This window comes from Nematolebias whitei, chromosome 22 (genome assembly GCF_014905685.2).
Source record: "Nematolebias whitei isolate Nwh7 chromosome 22, NemWhi1, whole genome shotgun sequence".
NCBI lineage: Eukaryota > Metazoa > Chordata > Actinopteri > Cyprinodontiformes > Rivulidae > Nematolebias > Nematolebias whitei.
Window position 1 is genome coordinate 25,679,168 of NC_056519.1, and position 17,383 is coordinate 25,696,550.

At 41.0% G+C, this 17,383-nt stretch overlaps 1 protein-coding gene across 1 annotated transcript in view; it reads left to right on the forward strand.

Annotated features, from left to right (window-relative positions):
* The first annotated feature begins 244 nt into the window (after positions 1-244).
* Positions 245-17,383, forward strand: part of LOC119428562 (chloride anion exchanger-like) — a 94,919-nt gene continuing 77,780 nt past the window's right edge. Inside the window, exons 1-8 of the mRNA XM_037696244.1 lie at positions 245-322; positions 4,103-4,279; positions 8,503-8,642; positions 9,897-10,007; positions 12,635-12,795; positions 15,237-15,401; positions 15,485-15,637; positions 15,947-16,029. Of these exons, the coding sequence (XP_037552172.1) occupies positions 4,149-4,279; positions 8,503-8,642; positions 9,897-10,007; positions 12,635-12,795; positions 15,237-15,401; positions 15,485-15,637; positions 15,947-16,029 (944 nt within the window). The 5' untranslated portion in view covers positions 245-322; positions 4,103-4,148. The remainder of the gene's footprint in view (positions 323-4,102; positions 4,280-8,502; positions 8,643-9,896; positions 10,008-12,634; positions 12,796-15,236; positions 15,402-15,484; positions 15,638-15,946; positions 16,030-17,383) is intronic.

A 17,383-nucleotide genomic window follows, 5' to 3' on the forward strand; every position in this document is an offset into this window, starting at 1 on the left:
CTGAAAAGCTTCTTGATTTTCACTTTGTAACATTTCCAATGTCCTGTCCCGTTTATTTTGTCCACATCCTCCCTCTTCCAAAAGTTGCACTTTATGAATATTGGTGAGAACAACAGTCAAGGACAAGGCAGACAGGCTTACATCCAGCCTTTATGTGAACCAGAGACTTCCATCATAATTGCTGTTAATAATTACAGCTCTGATAAGCAGCAGAGGTGGCATTTATTGATGTCCAAACTGTCCCCGGTACCAGATGATTGCCCGGTGCTGAAGTGAGAGGAAGACAGTGTGGAAACTGTGGGACAGATTGGGAACATATCAGGTATGTGCCATAAGATCATCTGTATTTATGATTATTATTTTTTAAAGTTTAAAACCTTCCTTCAAGGAATGTGAATTGCCTACTGCTAGGGTTTTAGACTAAGCTTATCTTAATGTGGCTGAGTGGTTAGAGCAGTCGTCCTCCAATGGGCAAGTTGAGGGTTTGAAACAATTTAAATTTAAACAATTTAAAACAATTTCGTACTTAAACCTCATGCAGTATTTAGAAATGTCATGCTCAAGTGTGTGTTGTGATTGACACTCGGCCTCTTCAAATTTTAGCTCAGTATTTGTAAAACTGGCCCATAAAAAAATTTCTAACATTGTTTGACTGTGACAACTAAAACTCTGTATCATAAAAGAAAAAGATAATCGATGGCAGCAGCACATAACAAAAAAAAAACACTGCAGAAGAGGATTAAAGCCACGGTGCCAAAAAAGCCTATTTAAAAAAAAAAATTCTGATTTAATCTCAGAATTACGAGATTCTATGGCAAAATTCTTTTTTGCACCCTGTCCCCAATCCTCGTCCATAAACAACAGTTTGGACAGGAGCTTTAAATAAAGGCTGTAAAAGTGAGTGGGCCAAAAAAGAACCAGCTGGAGGTACATTTTGCAGCTAATGAGGTTAATGGCAACAAGTCAATAAGAGGACTGAGTGTAAAAAGAGCATTTTAGAGAGGCTGAATCACCAGTCTGTATGCTCTTTCACAGAACAACTCCAGGCCTTAGGTGCCTTCTGGTGTGATTTCTGAATGGGCCAAGGCTGCACAGGCGGTGGAAGCCAGTCCACCCGATGCACCTTTGTGCTGCGAGGCATGGCAGGAACAGAGCTGAAACAGTTGATGTGAAAACGTAAAGCTGGTGATGAACTAAAAATGTGTCTGCAGGAATAAGCGTTAAAAAAGCAGACATTGGTAAAGAGGAAAAATGAAGGATGATGCACAGCAACCACAAACCTGATCTATTTAGTCTTGTTTTGAAAACGATATAAAGCAGGTGTCCATCACAAGTTTAATGCGTTTTGCTCCATGTCAGCACAGCTGAATTCTGCTCCACGCTTCTTTCAGTTTTGTGATGCTGGCTTTAGCTCTATCTGTGATTTAAGGACTGTCAGAGGCAGAACAAAGTCAGCAGTGAAAATAGTCAAAACGTTTCCAAATAACGTTCCTTTGTGGAAAATTGGAAGAACTTTGAATTTCTCATCAAGTGTAGTTTATTGTACGAGAGGATTTCATGGATCTGGAGAAATGGATGAGCTCAAAGGACAAATTCAGGTCCTAAATGGCCACTGCATTAAAAACAGAGGTCATCCTGTTCTGGACATCACTGCACGGGTCAGGAACCCTTCAACAAGACATTGTCCATAAACAGTTCACTGGGCCATTCACAACACTGGTTTAAGCTTTATCATGCAAAAAGTCGCATGTGACCTCCATACAGAATCACTTGCGTCCTTTTTGGGCTAAAACTGAAAAAAAGGGACTGAGGCAAAGTGAATAACTAAAAGTTAAAATTTGAATTTATTTTTGGAAACCACTGTGCCATGTCAGTTTTTATTACAGTAAAGCCAATGTTATCAGCATAAAGTTCAAAATCCTGCTTCTCTGATGGTATGGAGGGGCATTAGTACCTCTGGCATGAGCAGCTTACCCATATGGAAAGTCCTTTTGTGGGTATAAAGTGGACAGGAAGTCTTTGGTGTCTTTTTCAGGGAAGACCTTGTAAATATTTTAGTAAGTCAATGCTAAACCACACACTTCATCCATTACAGCAGCAGGCTGTGTAGAAGAGTCCCGGTGCTGAATCGGCCTGCCTGCAGCTCGCTGATTAAAACATTTGTTGCATCAGAAAACAAGAAATCCTGAAAAGAAAAGCCAGCACTTCAAAGTTCATGCTCAATAATCCAGGTAAAAAAATCCAATAATGGTCAGTCGGGTCATCTAGAGAGTTTTTTTTTTTTTTTTTTGAGAGACATTTGGCCCTATATCCTAAGGGCTTCATCAGTCTGAGGAGTCACACGTAAACTGTTTTCCCCATTAAGCAGCACACTCCTTCAGTGGACCAACCAGTTTGCTGGTTATAAGATGGTTTTTGGGGGCTGTCCTCTCCCCCGTCGACTCCTCCCAGGCAGGCAGCCACAGCCAAAGTGGTTCAAGGCATAAAAGTTCATGCTCAATCATCCACGTACAAAATCCAATAATGGTCAGTCAGGTCATGCCTGCCTGGGAGGAGTCGATGGGAGAGAGGACAGCCCCCAGAAACCATCTTATAACCAGCAAACTGGTTGGTCCACTAAAGGAGTGTACTGCTTAGTGGGGAAAACAGTTTACTTGTGACTCCTCAGACTGATGCAGCCCTCCGGATGGAGAGCAAAACTACGACAGAGCTTTAGGGCCACGCTGAGAAAAATAAAATAAAAAGCCATAAAATTAAGAGAATAAAGTCGTATTACAAGAATAAAGTCGTACCAGACTTTTTTTTTGTCAGCTCTCTTTTATTTAATTTTTTCCACGAGTCAAATCCGCGACACGATCTGTCAGTCAATCCAGTAGGCGTGTCAGCAAATGACCAATCCGAAGCTAAATGATCCTTACCTGCAGAGCTGCGCTGCAGCCCATCAGAGCGTACCACCTTACTGTAAGCAGGTTCAAAGTCCTGATACTGGTAATAATCGGATGCTGATGTACTAACAGATTAACTGTTTCCTTATTTGGAAAACCAGTATCAAAGTATAACTTAACAAGATGCTCAATATTTTTCATTTTACCACAGTTAAATGTGGTAAACCTACTTTATGTGTCGGAGTTTGGATAATATTACGACTCATTTAGCTTCTGACTGGTCATTTGCTGACACGCCTACTGGATTGATTGACAGGTCGAGTCATGGATCCGACTTGTGGGGGGAAAAAAACAAGAGCTGTAAAAAGAAAAGGCTTCATTTAGACTTTATTTTCATAATATTAAGACTTTATTTGATTTTATTCTCATAATACTACGACTTTATTCTTGTAATTTTATGGTTTTTAACTTTATTTATTTTTAGCGTGGCAATGTAATTCTTTTTTTCTTAGTGTAGCCCTAAAGCTCCATTGTATAAACATCTCTCAACAACAACAACAACAAAAAAGCACCTGTCCAGATGACCTGACTGATCATTATTGGAAAAGCCAGAACTGATAAAATGCTAGAACCCCACATCAGACAAGAATGGGGGAACATTCTCCTCCAAAAACTCCAACTACTGGTCTCCTCAGGTGTTGTTAAAGGAGGAGGAGGCATCACAGTGGAAAACATGCTCCTGTCCCAATTACTTAAAACTTTTACTACTGCTGCCATAATATTCAAAATGTACTCCCCCCGCCTCCACAAAAATAGTTTGAAGCATTTAATATTTATTTTATTTTATTGTCAATAATATGAATTTATGAGATTTTAAATGCATTTATTTCATTTTGTATATTTTATAGCATCCCAACCTTTTCAGAATTACGGTTATATTTTACAGGGTCCAGGTTCAGTATAAATATTTTTGTGCAAGTACAGTGTTTTAGATCTTCATAATAAAATTTGATCTTGTGAAGTCCAACAGATTACAGTTTATGACAAGCCTCTCAGATTCAGTTTCAGCTGTAGAGAGAGTGCAGGTCCTTACCTGGTTTTTGCATCTTGTCTGTATTTGGGGCTCTGGAGCTTTGTCGTTTGTCCTTAATAATATTTAAGTAACGTTCAAAGGCAGGACAGGGTCCTCTTCGCATCTAATGTGATTTATGTGTCAGAGCCACATAGAGCAGCAGCAGGGGTCCTCCAGGCAGCAGAAGCAACATGATGCGACCAGGAGCCAAGCAGTATGTGGTGGCCCGGCCGCTGTACTCAGAGGAGGCGTTCGCCGAGGAGCACGAAAAGGTTTACAGGCACCACAAAACCATGTTGGACCATGTTAAACAGTCCCTCAGGTAAGTGCTCTAGCTTAATTTTTCAACAAATATCAAGATGAATGAAATTTGCAGAAAGTTTTTGGTAAATTTATTGTTCCAAGTTCCAACTAGTATCATACTACTTGTATGAAACTAAAACTGTGAGTGTTTTTGTGTGTGGGTGTGTGTTTGTATATATGTCTGTTAGCAAACTATCCCCTTAACCTCAGGAACATTTTTTATGAAGCTTTACAGAAGTAAGCACTGCATGTGCATCTACAACTGATTAACTTTTAGAGTGAGCTGAGTTCAAGATGGCTGCCACAACTAGCAACACATGCAAACCCAAAAATGGGTGTGAGGGGAGTGGTGGGGCAGAGGTTAGAGAGGGTGTGCCTGGGGTCGGAGGGTTGCTGGTCAACCCCCGGCTCAACTCCATGGACCGACAACATCACAATATGGGTCGAGAAGGTGAAACACCTACACCTGCCTCCACCCTCATTTGCCCCACTCTGGGCCCATGAGCGAGGCCCTTAACCCCCCAGCTGCTCCCCAGGCATCTTAGATGGCAGCCCACTGCTTCACATGTGTGCTCATATGTGCAGTGGGAAAAATGCAGAGAATTAATTTTCCCGTTGGGGATTAATAGAGTACAATAAATAAATAAACAAGAGCGTGTTCCAACTACAGGGGGATCATGCTCTTAAGCCTCCCTGGTAAGGTCTATTCAGGGCGGAGAGGAGGGTCCGCCAGATAGTCGAACCACGGATTCAGGAGGAGCAGTGCGGTTTTCTTCCTGGTCGTGGAACACTGGACCAACTCTACACTCTCAGCAGTGTCCTGGTGTGTGCGTGGGAGTTTTCGCAACCAGTCTACATGTGCTTTGTGGACTTGGAGAAGGCGTTGGACCATGTCCTTTGGGGAATCCTGTTGGGGGTACTCTGGGAGTATGGGGTAACAGGCCCTTTGATATGGGCTGTTAGGTTCTTGTACGACTGGTGTCCAAGCTTGGTCCGCATTGCTGGCAGTAAGTCGGGCTCATTCCCAGTGAGAGTTGGACTCAGCCAAGATTGCCCTTTGTCACCAATCATGTTCATAACTTTTATGGACAGAATTTCTAGGCGTAGCCAAGGTGTTTTGGTGACCTTAGGATTGCCTCTCTGCTTTTTGCAGATGATGTCCTATTGGCTTCATCAGGCCGTGATCTACAGCTTTCACTGGAGCAGTTCGCAGCCGAGTGTGAAGCAGCCGGGATGAGGATCAGTTCCTCCAAATCCGAGGCCATGGGCTTGAGCCGGAAAAGGGTAGGGTGCCTTCTCCAAGTCGGGGAGGGGGTCCTGCCCCAAGTGGAGGAGTTCAAGTATCTCAGGGTCTTGTTCATGAATGAGGGAAAAATGGAGCGTGAGATCGATAGGCGGATAGGTGCAGCGTCTGCAGTGAAGCGGGCGCTGTACAGGTCTGTCGTGGTGAAGAGAGAGCTGAGTCAAAAGGTGAAGCTCTTAATTTACCGGTCTATCTACGTTCCTACTCTCATCTATGGTCATGAGCTTTGGGTTGTAAGCAAAAGAACGAGACCACGGATACATGCGGCAGAAATGAATTTTCTTCGCAGGGTGTCTGGGCTCTCCCTTAGAGATAGGGTGAGAAGCTCGATCATCTGGGAGGGACTCAGAGTAGAGCCGCTGCTTCTCCACGTTGAGAGGAGCGGCGGTCATGTCATGTCCAATTTTACTTTGAAAAACTGCGATAGAGCAAGTCCGCAAAAGTCTAACCGCAAAGTAGCGAGGGACTACTGTATCAGGAAAGTAGAGTCAGCAATGAAATTGTTTCAGTGTACAATAGCATCTTTAATAAAGCCAAGTGGTAATTTCTCCATCATGTTTTCCCACTTCTTCCTTTCTGGATTACTGGTGCCCATATCCAGCAGTCACTGTGCGAGAGGCGGAGGACACCCTGAACAGGTCTCCAGTCCATCACAGGGACACATAGAGACAAATAAGACTAACAACCATTCACTCTCTCACCTAGAGACAATTTAGAGTTACCAATTAGCCTAACATGCATGTTTTTGGTCTGTGGGAGGAAACTGGAGTACCCACGAGAAAACCCACGCATGCATGGAGAGAACATGCAAACTCCACCCAGAAAGGTCTCTGGCTGATATTAGATCTGGCGACCTGCTTGCTGAGAGCCAACAACTCTACTAATGGCACCATGTCAAGTGTTAATAAAAAATATATATATTTTAAGGTGAATTTTGACATGATCTGTGGTTTAGAGTTGAACCCACGTGCAGGCAGACACAGGAGGCTCCAAGGTAAAATTAAACAGTCTATTTATACAACAAAACAAAACAAAAGCTGACAGGGCAACACAAACTTACTTGGATGGATGGAGGAAACTATAGAGGAACAAAACATGACAGGCTGGGAAGCACAATGCACAGACAAAGGAGAAACACAGAGACGCTGACGTTAAAGGGACAATATTGACGCTGATGACTAATGATGCAATAATGGATGCTGTCTATCATGGTGCACTAAGATTCATAACTGGCTGTAACTACCAGACCTATCACTGCACCCAGTATTCACTGGTTAACTGGTCATCATTAACGTCACACAGACTCTCTTACTGATACATTTTCATCTTTAAATCCATTCTTGGTCTGCTGCCTTCATACATCTACTCCTATATGTCTCTGTGTGAGTGCAGCTACAGCGTGCGCTCTCAGGACATTATTACCTGCAGTGTTCCCTCAGTGAGGACTGAACTAGACAAAAGGGCCTTCTCCTACTCCCTCCTGTTTCCTGGAATATCTTACAAAAAGATTTGAAGCTCTCGACCTTGACCTCTCTAAGTGGCTTCAAACATCTGCTACGTTCATGTCAAAAACCAATGCAGACATGTTCCTGTTTTTAGTATTTTAATTTCAGTTCAATTTCAATTCATTTTATTTATATAGCCCCATATCACAACTAAGTTGTCTCTGGACACTTTACAGGAACATTCACATACATAGAAAAGCCAATTAGTAAAGTTACCTATCTAAGGAAGCAGAAAACTCGTTGAATCTTCACTTGATCACAGTCTCACATCTTGAGCAAGCACAAAGTGTTTTCATCCATCCATCCATTATCTTTACCCGTTTATTCCATTTTGGGTCACGGGGGTCGCTGGTGCCCATGTCCAGCAACCACTGTGCGAGGGGCGGGGTACACCCTGGACGGGTCGCAAGTCCATCACAGGGCCACATAGAGACAAACGAGACAAACAACCATTCACTCTCTCACTCACACCTAGGGACAATTTAGAGTTACCAATCAGCCTAACATGCATGTTTTTGGTCTGTGGGAGGAAACCGGAGCACCCGGAGAAAACCCACGCATGCACGGAGAGAACATACAAACTCCACCCAGAAAAGCCCCTGGACCGGGGTTTGAACCAAGGACCTGCTCGCTGAGAGGCAGCAGCTCTACCAGTTGCGCCACCGTGCTGCCCACAAAGTGTTTTTGTTTCATTTTTTATTTTATTTCGGCTGTGGCTGAGTGGTTAGAGCAGTCGTCCTCCAATGCGAGAGTTGGGGGTTCGAACCCACCAGCAGTCACAAGTCAAAGTGTCCCTGGGCAAGACACTGAACCCCTCATAGCCTCTGATGTGTGTCCCATCAGTGTATGAATGTGATAAAGCTCTGATTAGTCTCTTTAGAATGATTTGTGCAATTAGCTTTGTAGAGATCTAGTAGAGTGCTGTATGAATGGGTAAATGAGGACACAGATTGTAGTGTAAAGCGCTTTGAGTGTCTTGAAATAAGATAGAAATGCGCTATATAAGTACAGTCCATTCTTCTATTTACTTTTCATTTTATGATATTTATATGATTATTGTTGTCTGCACCTCATCTGTTCTTTGTTAAATCAGGTCTCTCTTGTAAATGAGTCCTCGCGGCTCAATGAGTCTAACCTGTACAAATAAAGGTTGAATGAATGAATGAATGAATGAGACTGGAATGACAAACATCTGGGGTGATTAGAATTGAGGATGGGTGAGACAGTAGCTGACAACAATGAGGGAAACTCAAGGGTCTAAACAGAACAAAGAACAGATTCCCACAAATTTATTTTACAGTATAAGACGATAATGGAACGGAGTAAAACTAAAATAAAACAAGAAGCGTTTGGTGTCTCAATGACAGAGTTTAATTTTTTTAATCTGTTTTGTCCAGAGTTCATCAAATTTTACACATTTGTGTATCCTTTAAGATGTGACGCCAGACGAGCCAAGAATGCTGCTCTGTCTCTTCTGCCAGTGATTGGCTGGATGAAGATCTACAGAATCAGAGAGTGGCTCCTCAGTGACATCGTGTCGGGTGTCAGCACAGGACTGGTGGCTGTCCTACAAGGTAAAAGACAAAAGTCTCACCTCAACATTCAAGATCGTCCTCAAGATCATTCCAGTCCGGAATGCATGCATGTGTTCAAGTTTAGTGATGAAATACGGGACTGGGAATGGTAACAATGAAAACCATTTGTGATTTGATAAATTTGAGGTTTTCTGGGCACGTCCCACTGTTAGGAGGGGGGGGTGACCAGAAAACGTTGGAGGGATCGTGTCTCTTCTCTGGCCTGGAGATGTCTTTGAGTCCCCCAGGACGAGCTAGAAAGTGTCACTGGGTGGAGTGATGTCTGGGTTTCTCTACTGGACCTGTTGCTCCCCTGACCTGACTACAGATAAGCGATAGTAGATGAAGATTTGTGAAATGTACAATTTTGCTTTTAGTTTACCTGAGAGGTTCCTACATTATTTGAGACAAATTAACTTTAACATAAACTTTTTTTAAGGATTGTACAAACTGAACACATACTCACATAAGGTGCATAAGGTCAAAGAGAAACAACAAACATTCTCGTAAATAAATTAATAAATGTTTAACTGCACTACTTGGTTGCGTACATCACACCTTTTTTTCCCACCGCTCCCTTTGTTGCTGCTAATCTAAGGAATGTTGATTACAACTGTTTGCTTCATGTCTTTTACGTCATCTTGAACTCTGCCGTATTACCTGGGGGGTAGTAAGTTTTACTCATTCCGGCAAAAAATCTAGCACAAATGCACAAAGGCAAAAATCTTCAAATTGTAATAAAACATAATTTAAACTTTATGTTTGTACTCAGGTACATCTTTTATGGCTCTGTTCTTTATTAATGCTTCTGGGATCTACGTCATCATGAAAGTTTGGACTCTGACTGTAATTAACAGCACCAGTTTTAATTCAAGTTTAATTCACCAAGGAGTTCCTTGATTATCCCATAAATTACCTCATTTTCAAAGAAAACCTGGACAAAATGGCACGATCTTAAAATGGTCAAAACTACAAAATAAAATTAGCATATAAATATATATAAAAATTGGAGATTGCATTCAATTTTTTATACACGTTTCTTTTTTCTGCAAAAATCCATCGTGAATGCTGAGCGAGAATGAAAATAAAATAAAACAGTGCCCGCATGTGAGCCTTGGGGAACTCCTTTTAAAATCGTAATTGAAACCAATGCTTGTATCACTAACCCTGGCACATTTTTTACTTTTGCACGTGTTTTTATCATTCTTATTTTGTTCCTGTATGATCTGTATATTGTTTGTTTTTGTGTTGAAGGTTTGGCCTACTGTTTGCTGGCTTCTCTGCCACCTTGGTACGGCCTTTTCACGGCCTTTTTTCCAGTTGTCATCTACTTTTTCCTGGGCACTTCAAGACACATCTCAGTGGGTAAGACGATATGGCGATAAGTACATTTTTTAAATCACTTTTTTTATTTATAATTTTCACCAAAGAATCCAGGCTTTCTAGCAGTTGTTAAATTGGTACTGAACAATAAGTTGCTGATTTTTTTAAAGTTTATTTATTTATTTGTTCTTTTGACTTTAAGCATTAATTACAGAATTTATAGAGATGAAGGCTCAACCTTTAAAAGACAAATGAGCAAATAACCTTTTTGAAATATGATCTTTAGTATCCTTGTTAAGAGCACTTAGTCACAAAAAATCAGTTTGTTCACATTTATTTAGTTGGATTTATAAAATAAGTGTTTTTTCACGACAATCTGATTCCTGTGTTGCTGACAATGACTGTTTCATGTGGTCTCCAGGGACATGAAACTGCTTGCATATATTTACAGTACTTCTAGCTTTTGCATTACCAGCACATTTTTGGGGCGGTGATCGACGTATCTTGTGGCGAGGCCTTGCCAAGTAGAACTGGAGTTAATTCCTGTTGCAGGAATTGACCTGAGGATAAATGTGTTCACCACCGCTCTTGGGAAAGTGCCTGTCACTAAACACAGATCTGCAACGCTGGTCCATCACAGACTGTAGGGAGATATTTTATTTCATTCCACCATTCTCACTCTCTACAAGAAGGCTGAAGCCTCGATGGGATGGTTGGTTTAGTTGCAGACTGATCGATCCAGTGTAACGTGTACCGGCCGGGTTACATGGTTACCATTTGCAGGCAGACCAGTGCCGGCCAGTGCCTGACCTGAAATGATTTTTAAAGAAGTATTAACAAAAAATAAATGTTTACAGTAGATTGGTTATATAGAAAGGTGATGCATTTCTCAGATTTTGTCAGGTTTTTGATGGATTTATTTCAATTTTTTTTTCCCCAACATAAATTTCACATATTTTTTAATTGCAGTTGCTTCTTCAACCGTCTTTTGTTTTCTACCTGTCCAGATTTTCTGTTGGATAAAAACACCCTCTATTCATTTTACTTACTCAAAGAAGTACGACGGAGCTTTAGGGCCATGCTAAGAAAAAAAAATTAAAAGCCATACTGTTACGAGACTAAAGTTGAATAAAGTCTTAATATTACGAGAATAAAGTCGTACAAGATTTTTAATTATTTTTGCAGCTCTCTTTTTTTTTTTTTCCCACGAGTCGGATCCACAACGCGACCTGTCAATCAGTCCAGTAGGCGTGTCAGCAAATGATCCATCTGAAGCTAAATGTGTTGTAATATTATCCCAACTCCGACGCAATAAAGCAGGTTGACTGCATTTTAACTGTGGTAAAATGAAGAATGTTGAACATCTTGTTAAGTTATACTTTGGTATTTGTTTTACAAATAAGGAAACATTTAATCTGTTAGTACATCAGCATCACATTATTATCAGTATCAGGACTTTGAACCTGTTTACAGTAAAGTGGTACACTCTGATGGGCTGCAGCACAGCTCTGCAGGTAAAGAGCATTTAGCTTCGGATTGGTCATTTGCTGATACGCCTACTGGATTGATTGACAGGTCGTGTTGTGGATCTGACTTGTGGAAAAAATAATAAATGAGATCTGAAAAAAAATCTCATACGAGGGCGGCTGTGGCTGAGTGGTTAGAGCAGTCGTCCTCCAATGCAAGAGTTGGGGGTTTGAATCCACCAGCAGTCACATGTCGAAGTGTCTCTGGGCAATATACTGAACCCCTCGTTGCCTCTGATGTGTGTCCCATCAGTGTATGAATGTGATCTAAAGCTCTGATTAGTCTCTTTAGAATGATTTGTTCAATTAGCTTTGTAGAGATCTAGTAGAGTGCTGTATGAATGGGTGAATGAGGACACAGATTGTTGTGTAAAGTGCTTTGAGTATCTCGATAAGATTGAAAGGCGCTGTATAAGTACAGTCCATTTACCATTTACGGCTTTATTCTTGTAATATTAGGACTTTATTCTCATAATTTTGTCTTTTTATTTATTTTTTCTTAACGTGGCTCTAAAGCTCCATCGTAAAGAAGCCACACTCGAGGTCACAATAAGTTTTTTTTAACTGGTTTAACTTGCAAGGGCAGACTTTCATCACATGTTACACATGTACAGAAGTTACACGGGCAGTGTGCAAGGCTTGTTTTTATACACTTCTCAGCTCTCGGCTCACACGCAGACACTGATGACCTCGGCTACACAGCTGCACATGCAGGATCAAATCAGCTCCTCGTTCGGCTCTCTCTGAGAAAGAAAAGAACTCTTTGCTAACTCAAACATATGGTTCATGGGCAGTTAACATTCTCAGCCATAGTAGTACAAAACATCCATAAACCTTGACTAAAATCCCCTGACACTATCCTCAAATTTTACTACACTAAATACCACATGGTCATGTCATGTGCAAGAACTGAATGAATAATAAAGCCGTCAGTGTTCAGGGAAAATCTTTGAAGGACGTTCAGAGAGCATGGTGCAGAGCTAGCTTTAGACCAGCTCTTTGGAAGTCAAACATAAAGAAATGAGAGGAGGCTCAAGACTGTTTGCAGTGTGGTGTTGTGATTCCCCAGTTCTTCACACAGTATCTGCTTTTAAAAGGCTATATCTGAATGGATCCGTCAGGATTTCACATTTGTTTCTGCAGGCCCGTTCCCAGTCTTGTGTCTGATGATTGGCTCGGTGGTCACGAGGTTTGCTCCCGACGAGGGGCCGCCTCTCAACATCACAGCGTTTGAAAATCTGTCGATCGACGCACAGAGAGTGCTGGTGGCTTCCTCTGTGACCTTCCTTGTTGGTGTCATGCAGGTCAGAAACTTTACTACAAACAACTCAATTTTTAACACTATTTTTTATCGATGGACTTTTTTAATAGGTTTATTTATTACAGTAACTCAGGGCTTATAATGACCTACCAATTTAAAGGAGCTCTACTGCCAAGTAGAGTGGCCAAATATCCAACCAGAATTCTGTCAGAACTTCATGATGGATACAAAATACTTTGGCTGAATGCATTTTTGATGTATAATTTGTGTATGTAACAAAGTGGGAGAGATAAAAGTGTATTTGTGAAAAGTTTAAAAGTTAGTCATTTCAACATTCCTTTGAAAATCAGTAAAAATCATGAAACTTAAACTGTAATTGTTTAAGAAACATAAAATATATTAAAATGTAAGACATGTAAAGGTCAACTTTCTGAGACTCTTTTTAATTTGAATTATGTTTTTACTGTGAAGTCTGAACTAAAAAGCTCCAAACAGGTTTAAGGTGATGGTTCACCAAAATCACATTTAAAAAATAAAAATTGTGGCTTCTCCTTGTCAGTGGTCTTCACAGAGAGCAAACTTGCACAACTTCACTTGTTTTTACACCAGGTGCCCTTCACAGCACAACCACCAACCACTGAGCTACCACAGCCCACATGTGTGGAGCAGAAGGCTGCCATCAGAGGCTTAAAGTGTCTTGCTCAAGGGCCCACAGTGAGGCAAATGAGGGTGGAGGCAGGTGTGGGTGCTTCACCTTTCTCATCAAAATGTTTTCATTGTAAAGGACCGTAGATTCAAGCCTGTGACCTCCTGATCACAGACTCACCTACTCTAACCGCTGCACCACCACTCACCATTTCACTAAAATCACATTAATCTTCATTATTTATTTATCATAAACTGTGGGTGAATCTTATGTCCACATTTTGTGAAGTATAGCTAAAAGCCACAGCACTGTCTCTTTCATTGGGTTGCATGTTTTGATGTATAATTTGCACGTTTTATTTGAAAGCTACACATCAAGATACAGGACGGACATGTTGAACAAAAGAGGGCTTCAATGCTTCTGATGTGCGCCCCCCCCCCCCTGCCCCCGCCCCCAATGAGGAAGAAAAGAAAGAGAATTTGACTGCACAATGAAATTACAATAAACTAGAGAAATTGCATTTCCTGCGAAAATGCAGCGTGAATGCTTATTGATGAAAAACTTGCTGAAATTGCTGAAGAACTTGAAGCACTTGCTGAAAAACAGCTGAAATTAGTTTAAAAAAATTGCTGAAATGAAAGAACAAGTTTAAATTAGCAGAATAAAGTAGAAAGAATACATAGTTGCTGAATTAGGTTGAAATAAGCAGAAATGAGCACAACAATTAGTAAATTAATTTAAAAAGCTGAAATTACCAACAACAAAAAAAAAGAAAGCTGAAAAGGCAAGTATCTTAAAAAATCAGAAGAAAGTGGAGAGAGCACAGTTGTGCCCAATTAGGCTTAAAGAAGCAGAAATTAGTACAAATGTGGAAATTATCTGAAAACAGCAGAAATGTGCAAAAAAAAACCCAAACAGCTGAATAGTAGGTAAAAAAGCAGAACGAAGCTTGCATTACCCGAAGGAAGTGGAGAGAGCATATTTTGCTGAATTAGGCTGAAAAAAGTTTAAATGGGTGCAAAATAAGGATTTAGATGAAATTAGCATAAAGAACAGCTAAATACACTGACATAGCAGAAAAACTTTAAACTAACATTAATCAGCTGAAAGGAACATAACAAGCTGAAATTAGCAGAAACAAGTTAGAAAAAGCACAAAAATGTTGTGAGCAGAAAGAATTAGAAACAGCTGAAAGAACAGCTGAAATTAACTGAAAATAGCTGATACTTTATTTATTTGTCGAAAGAAGCTGAAGCAGAGCAACACGTGTAAGGAGCAGTTGACGATTGCAAACAGATCTAAAAATTTGAAGGATGTAAAATTAACTCAATTCATTTTCTATAAGAAAAAATGTCAGAAAAGGCTAAATATTTCAAAAAGCTAAAGTTGCCCCAATACCAACAGTCATAGCAGGATTGAGGAAACAGCTGAACATTTTGATTAATGATTTGCTGAAATAGCTTAAAAACTGTGCGACAAGAATCGCACTGAAAAACATACAGAAGAAAAATGGATTCCAATAGAGTGAACGCTTCATAAACATTCACAATATAATGCACTGTAGTCAAAACGCGTTTTATTAAAAGCTTCATTTTGGTTTTCTCTTTTGTTACAATAGTCTGCTGCGGTAGCTTGGTGGTCATTGCCACAGCCTCATAACCTTGAGGCTGCAGGCTTGAGCCCAGGTTGGATCAAGAAAGACATACAAAGTAAAACAATTGTCAAATCTTTCATGCACTTGTGTAGATGGGAGCAGCCAGAATAACAACATTTTTGTATTGGCAATTTCTGACGTTTGTGGGGAAAATAACCAAATCACTGTCATCTCTCTGTTCCAGCTGGCTATGGGGGTCCTACAGGTGGGCTTTGTTGTCATGTACCTGTCCGACACATTGGTTTCAGGCTTCACCACAGCTGCAGCAATTCACATCCTAGTTTCCCAGCTAAAGTTTGTGCTGGGGCTCCAAGTCCCAGGCATCAACGGACCACTTTCACTCATCTACGTAAATACAGATCACTTTCTTTTCCTCTCAGCTTATCACTGACGTCAGCCAAGAAGGTGTTGAACTCTTGCTTTATTTTCCAGACCCTGGAGATCATTTTCAAGCAGATAACATCCAGCAATGTGTGTGACGTGGTGATCGCGCTGGTGATCATGCTGGTGGTATTTGTCGTGAAAGAACTAAACGACAGGTTCAAATCCAAGCTACCTGTGCCTATCCCAATAGAGGTTATCATGGTGAGTAGTATTGCGCAACATTAACCATCATAAACCATTCCATAACACAACGCAGGGTGGAGTTATTTAAGGTGAAAGGCAGATAACAGATTTTGTTTGTCATTTTCTAAGACTGCAAATGTAAGTCAGTAAAGTGACATATGAGCATTTATGGCACATGAAGTTTAGTTTTGATGTGAATACACATGCAGAATTGTTATGAACATCTTAAAGTTAAAATGGTAAAACATGGGTTTTGCCATGTCTGTAAATCTTGTCCCATAATTTTAGCTGTCACATTGTTAAATGTGTCTAATCTGTTTGCCACAGACTGTTATTGCATGTGGAGTTTCTTATGCTTTCGACTTCAAGACGAGATATGGCATCGATGTTGTTGGCTACATTCCAAAGGGGTAAGAAGTGAAAACTCGCGCTGAAGGTCAAGAAACAACTTGTTTTATTCCTACTGCTGAAGGGCAAAAAGCAGGCAATAATGTAAATGTCTGTGGGCGTTTGTGTTAGCAAATTATCTCATGAACTACTAGACAAAATTCAATGGCACGTTCAGAAAGTAATGGATGTACAGAACATCTATAACTGATTAACTTTGGGATTTAACCTACATTAAGATGGCTGCCACATCTATCCACTTATTTTCTTCCACATACCATGATTGAGTTGCAACGGCAGCAGGTCTAGGACTTTACTCCCCTAGGGACACTCCCCAGCTTCTCCTGGGATCTCAAGAAGTGTTTCCTGGTCAAAGAAGATATAAAAACTAACAAGTTCCAAGTCTGCCCTGAGGTCTCCTCTCAGCAGGCTGTGTTTGTGCCGTTTAGCTCAGCTCTTTTAACATCAAAATGAACCGGAACAACACTCTCATTACTTTGGATAAGGACATATTCCTTAAAGTCAACTCCTGCTCCATCCATCTGAGAATTAGCACCTCCAAATCTGAGGCCATGGTCCTCAAAAAGGATGGCTTTCTCTCTTCAGGTCAAGGGTGAGGTTCTGCCTCAAGTGAAGGAGTTCAAGTATCTCAGGGTTTTGTTCACAAGTCAGGGAAGAATGGAGCGTGAGATTGACAGATGGATTGGTGCAGCATCTGCAGTATTGTGGACTCTGTGCCGGTACGTTGTAGTGAAGAGGGACCTGAGCTGTAAGGCAAAGCTCTCTGTTTACTGGTCAGTCTATGTTCCTACCCTCACCTATAGTCATGAACTCTGGGTAGTGACTGAAAAAATGAGATCATGGATACAGGTGGTTGAAATGAGTTTCCTCTGCAGGTTAGCTGGACTCTCCATTAGAGATAGGGTGAAAAGATCAGTTATCAAGAGAGACTCAGAATAGAACTACTGCTCTTCTACATTGAGAGGAGCCAGATGAGGTGGTTCAAGCATCTGGTAAGGATGCTCCCTGGGTGTCTCCCTTGGAAGGTGCTTTGGGCATGTCTGACTGGGAGGAGACCCCGGTGAAGACCCAGGACATGCTGGAGAGACTATGTCTCTCAGTTGACCTGGGAATACCTTGGAATCCTCCCAGAAGGGCTGGAAGAGGTGGCTGTGGAAAGAGATGTCTGGACCTCCCTGTTCAAGCTGCTGCCCCCGAGACCCGACTTTGGAAAAAGTGGAAGATAATGGATGTATGTATGGATGTATATATGGATGAATGTATGGATGTATGTATGGATGTAGGGATGTATGTATGGATGTATGTATGCATGTATGTATGTATGTATGTATGTATGTATGTATGTATGTATGTATG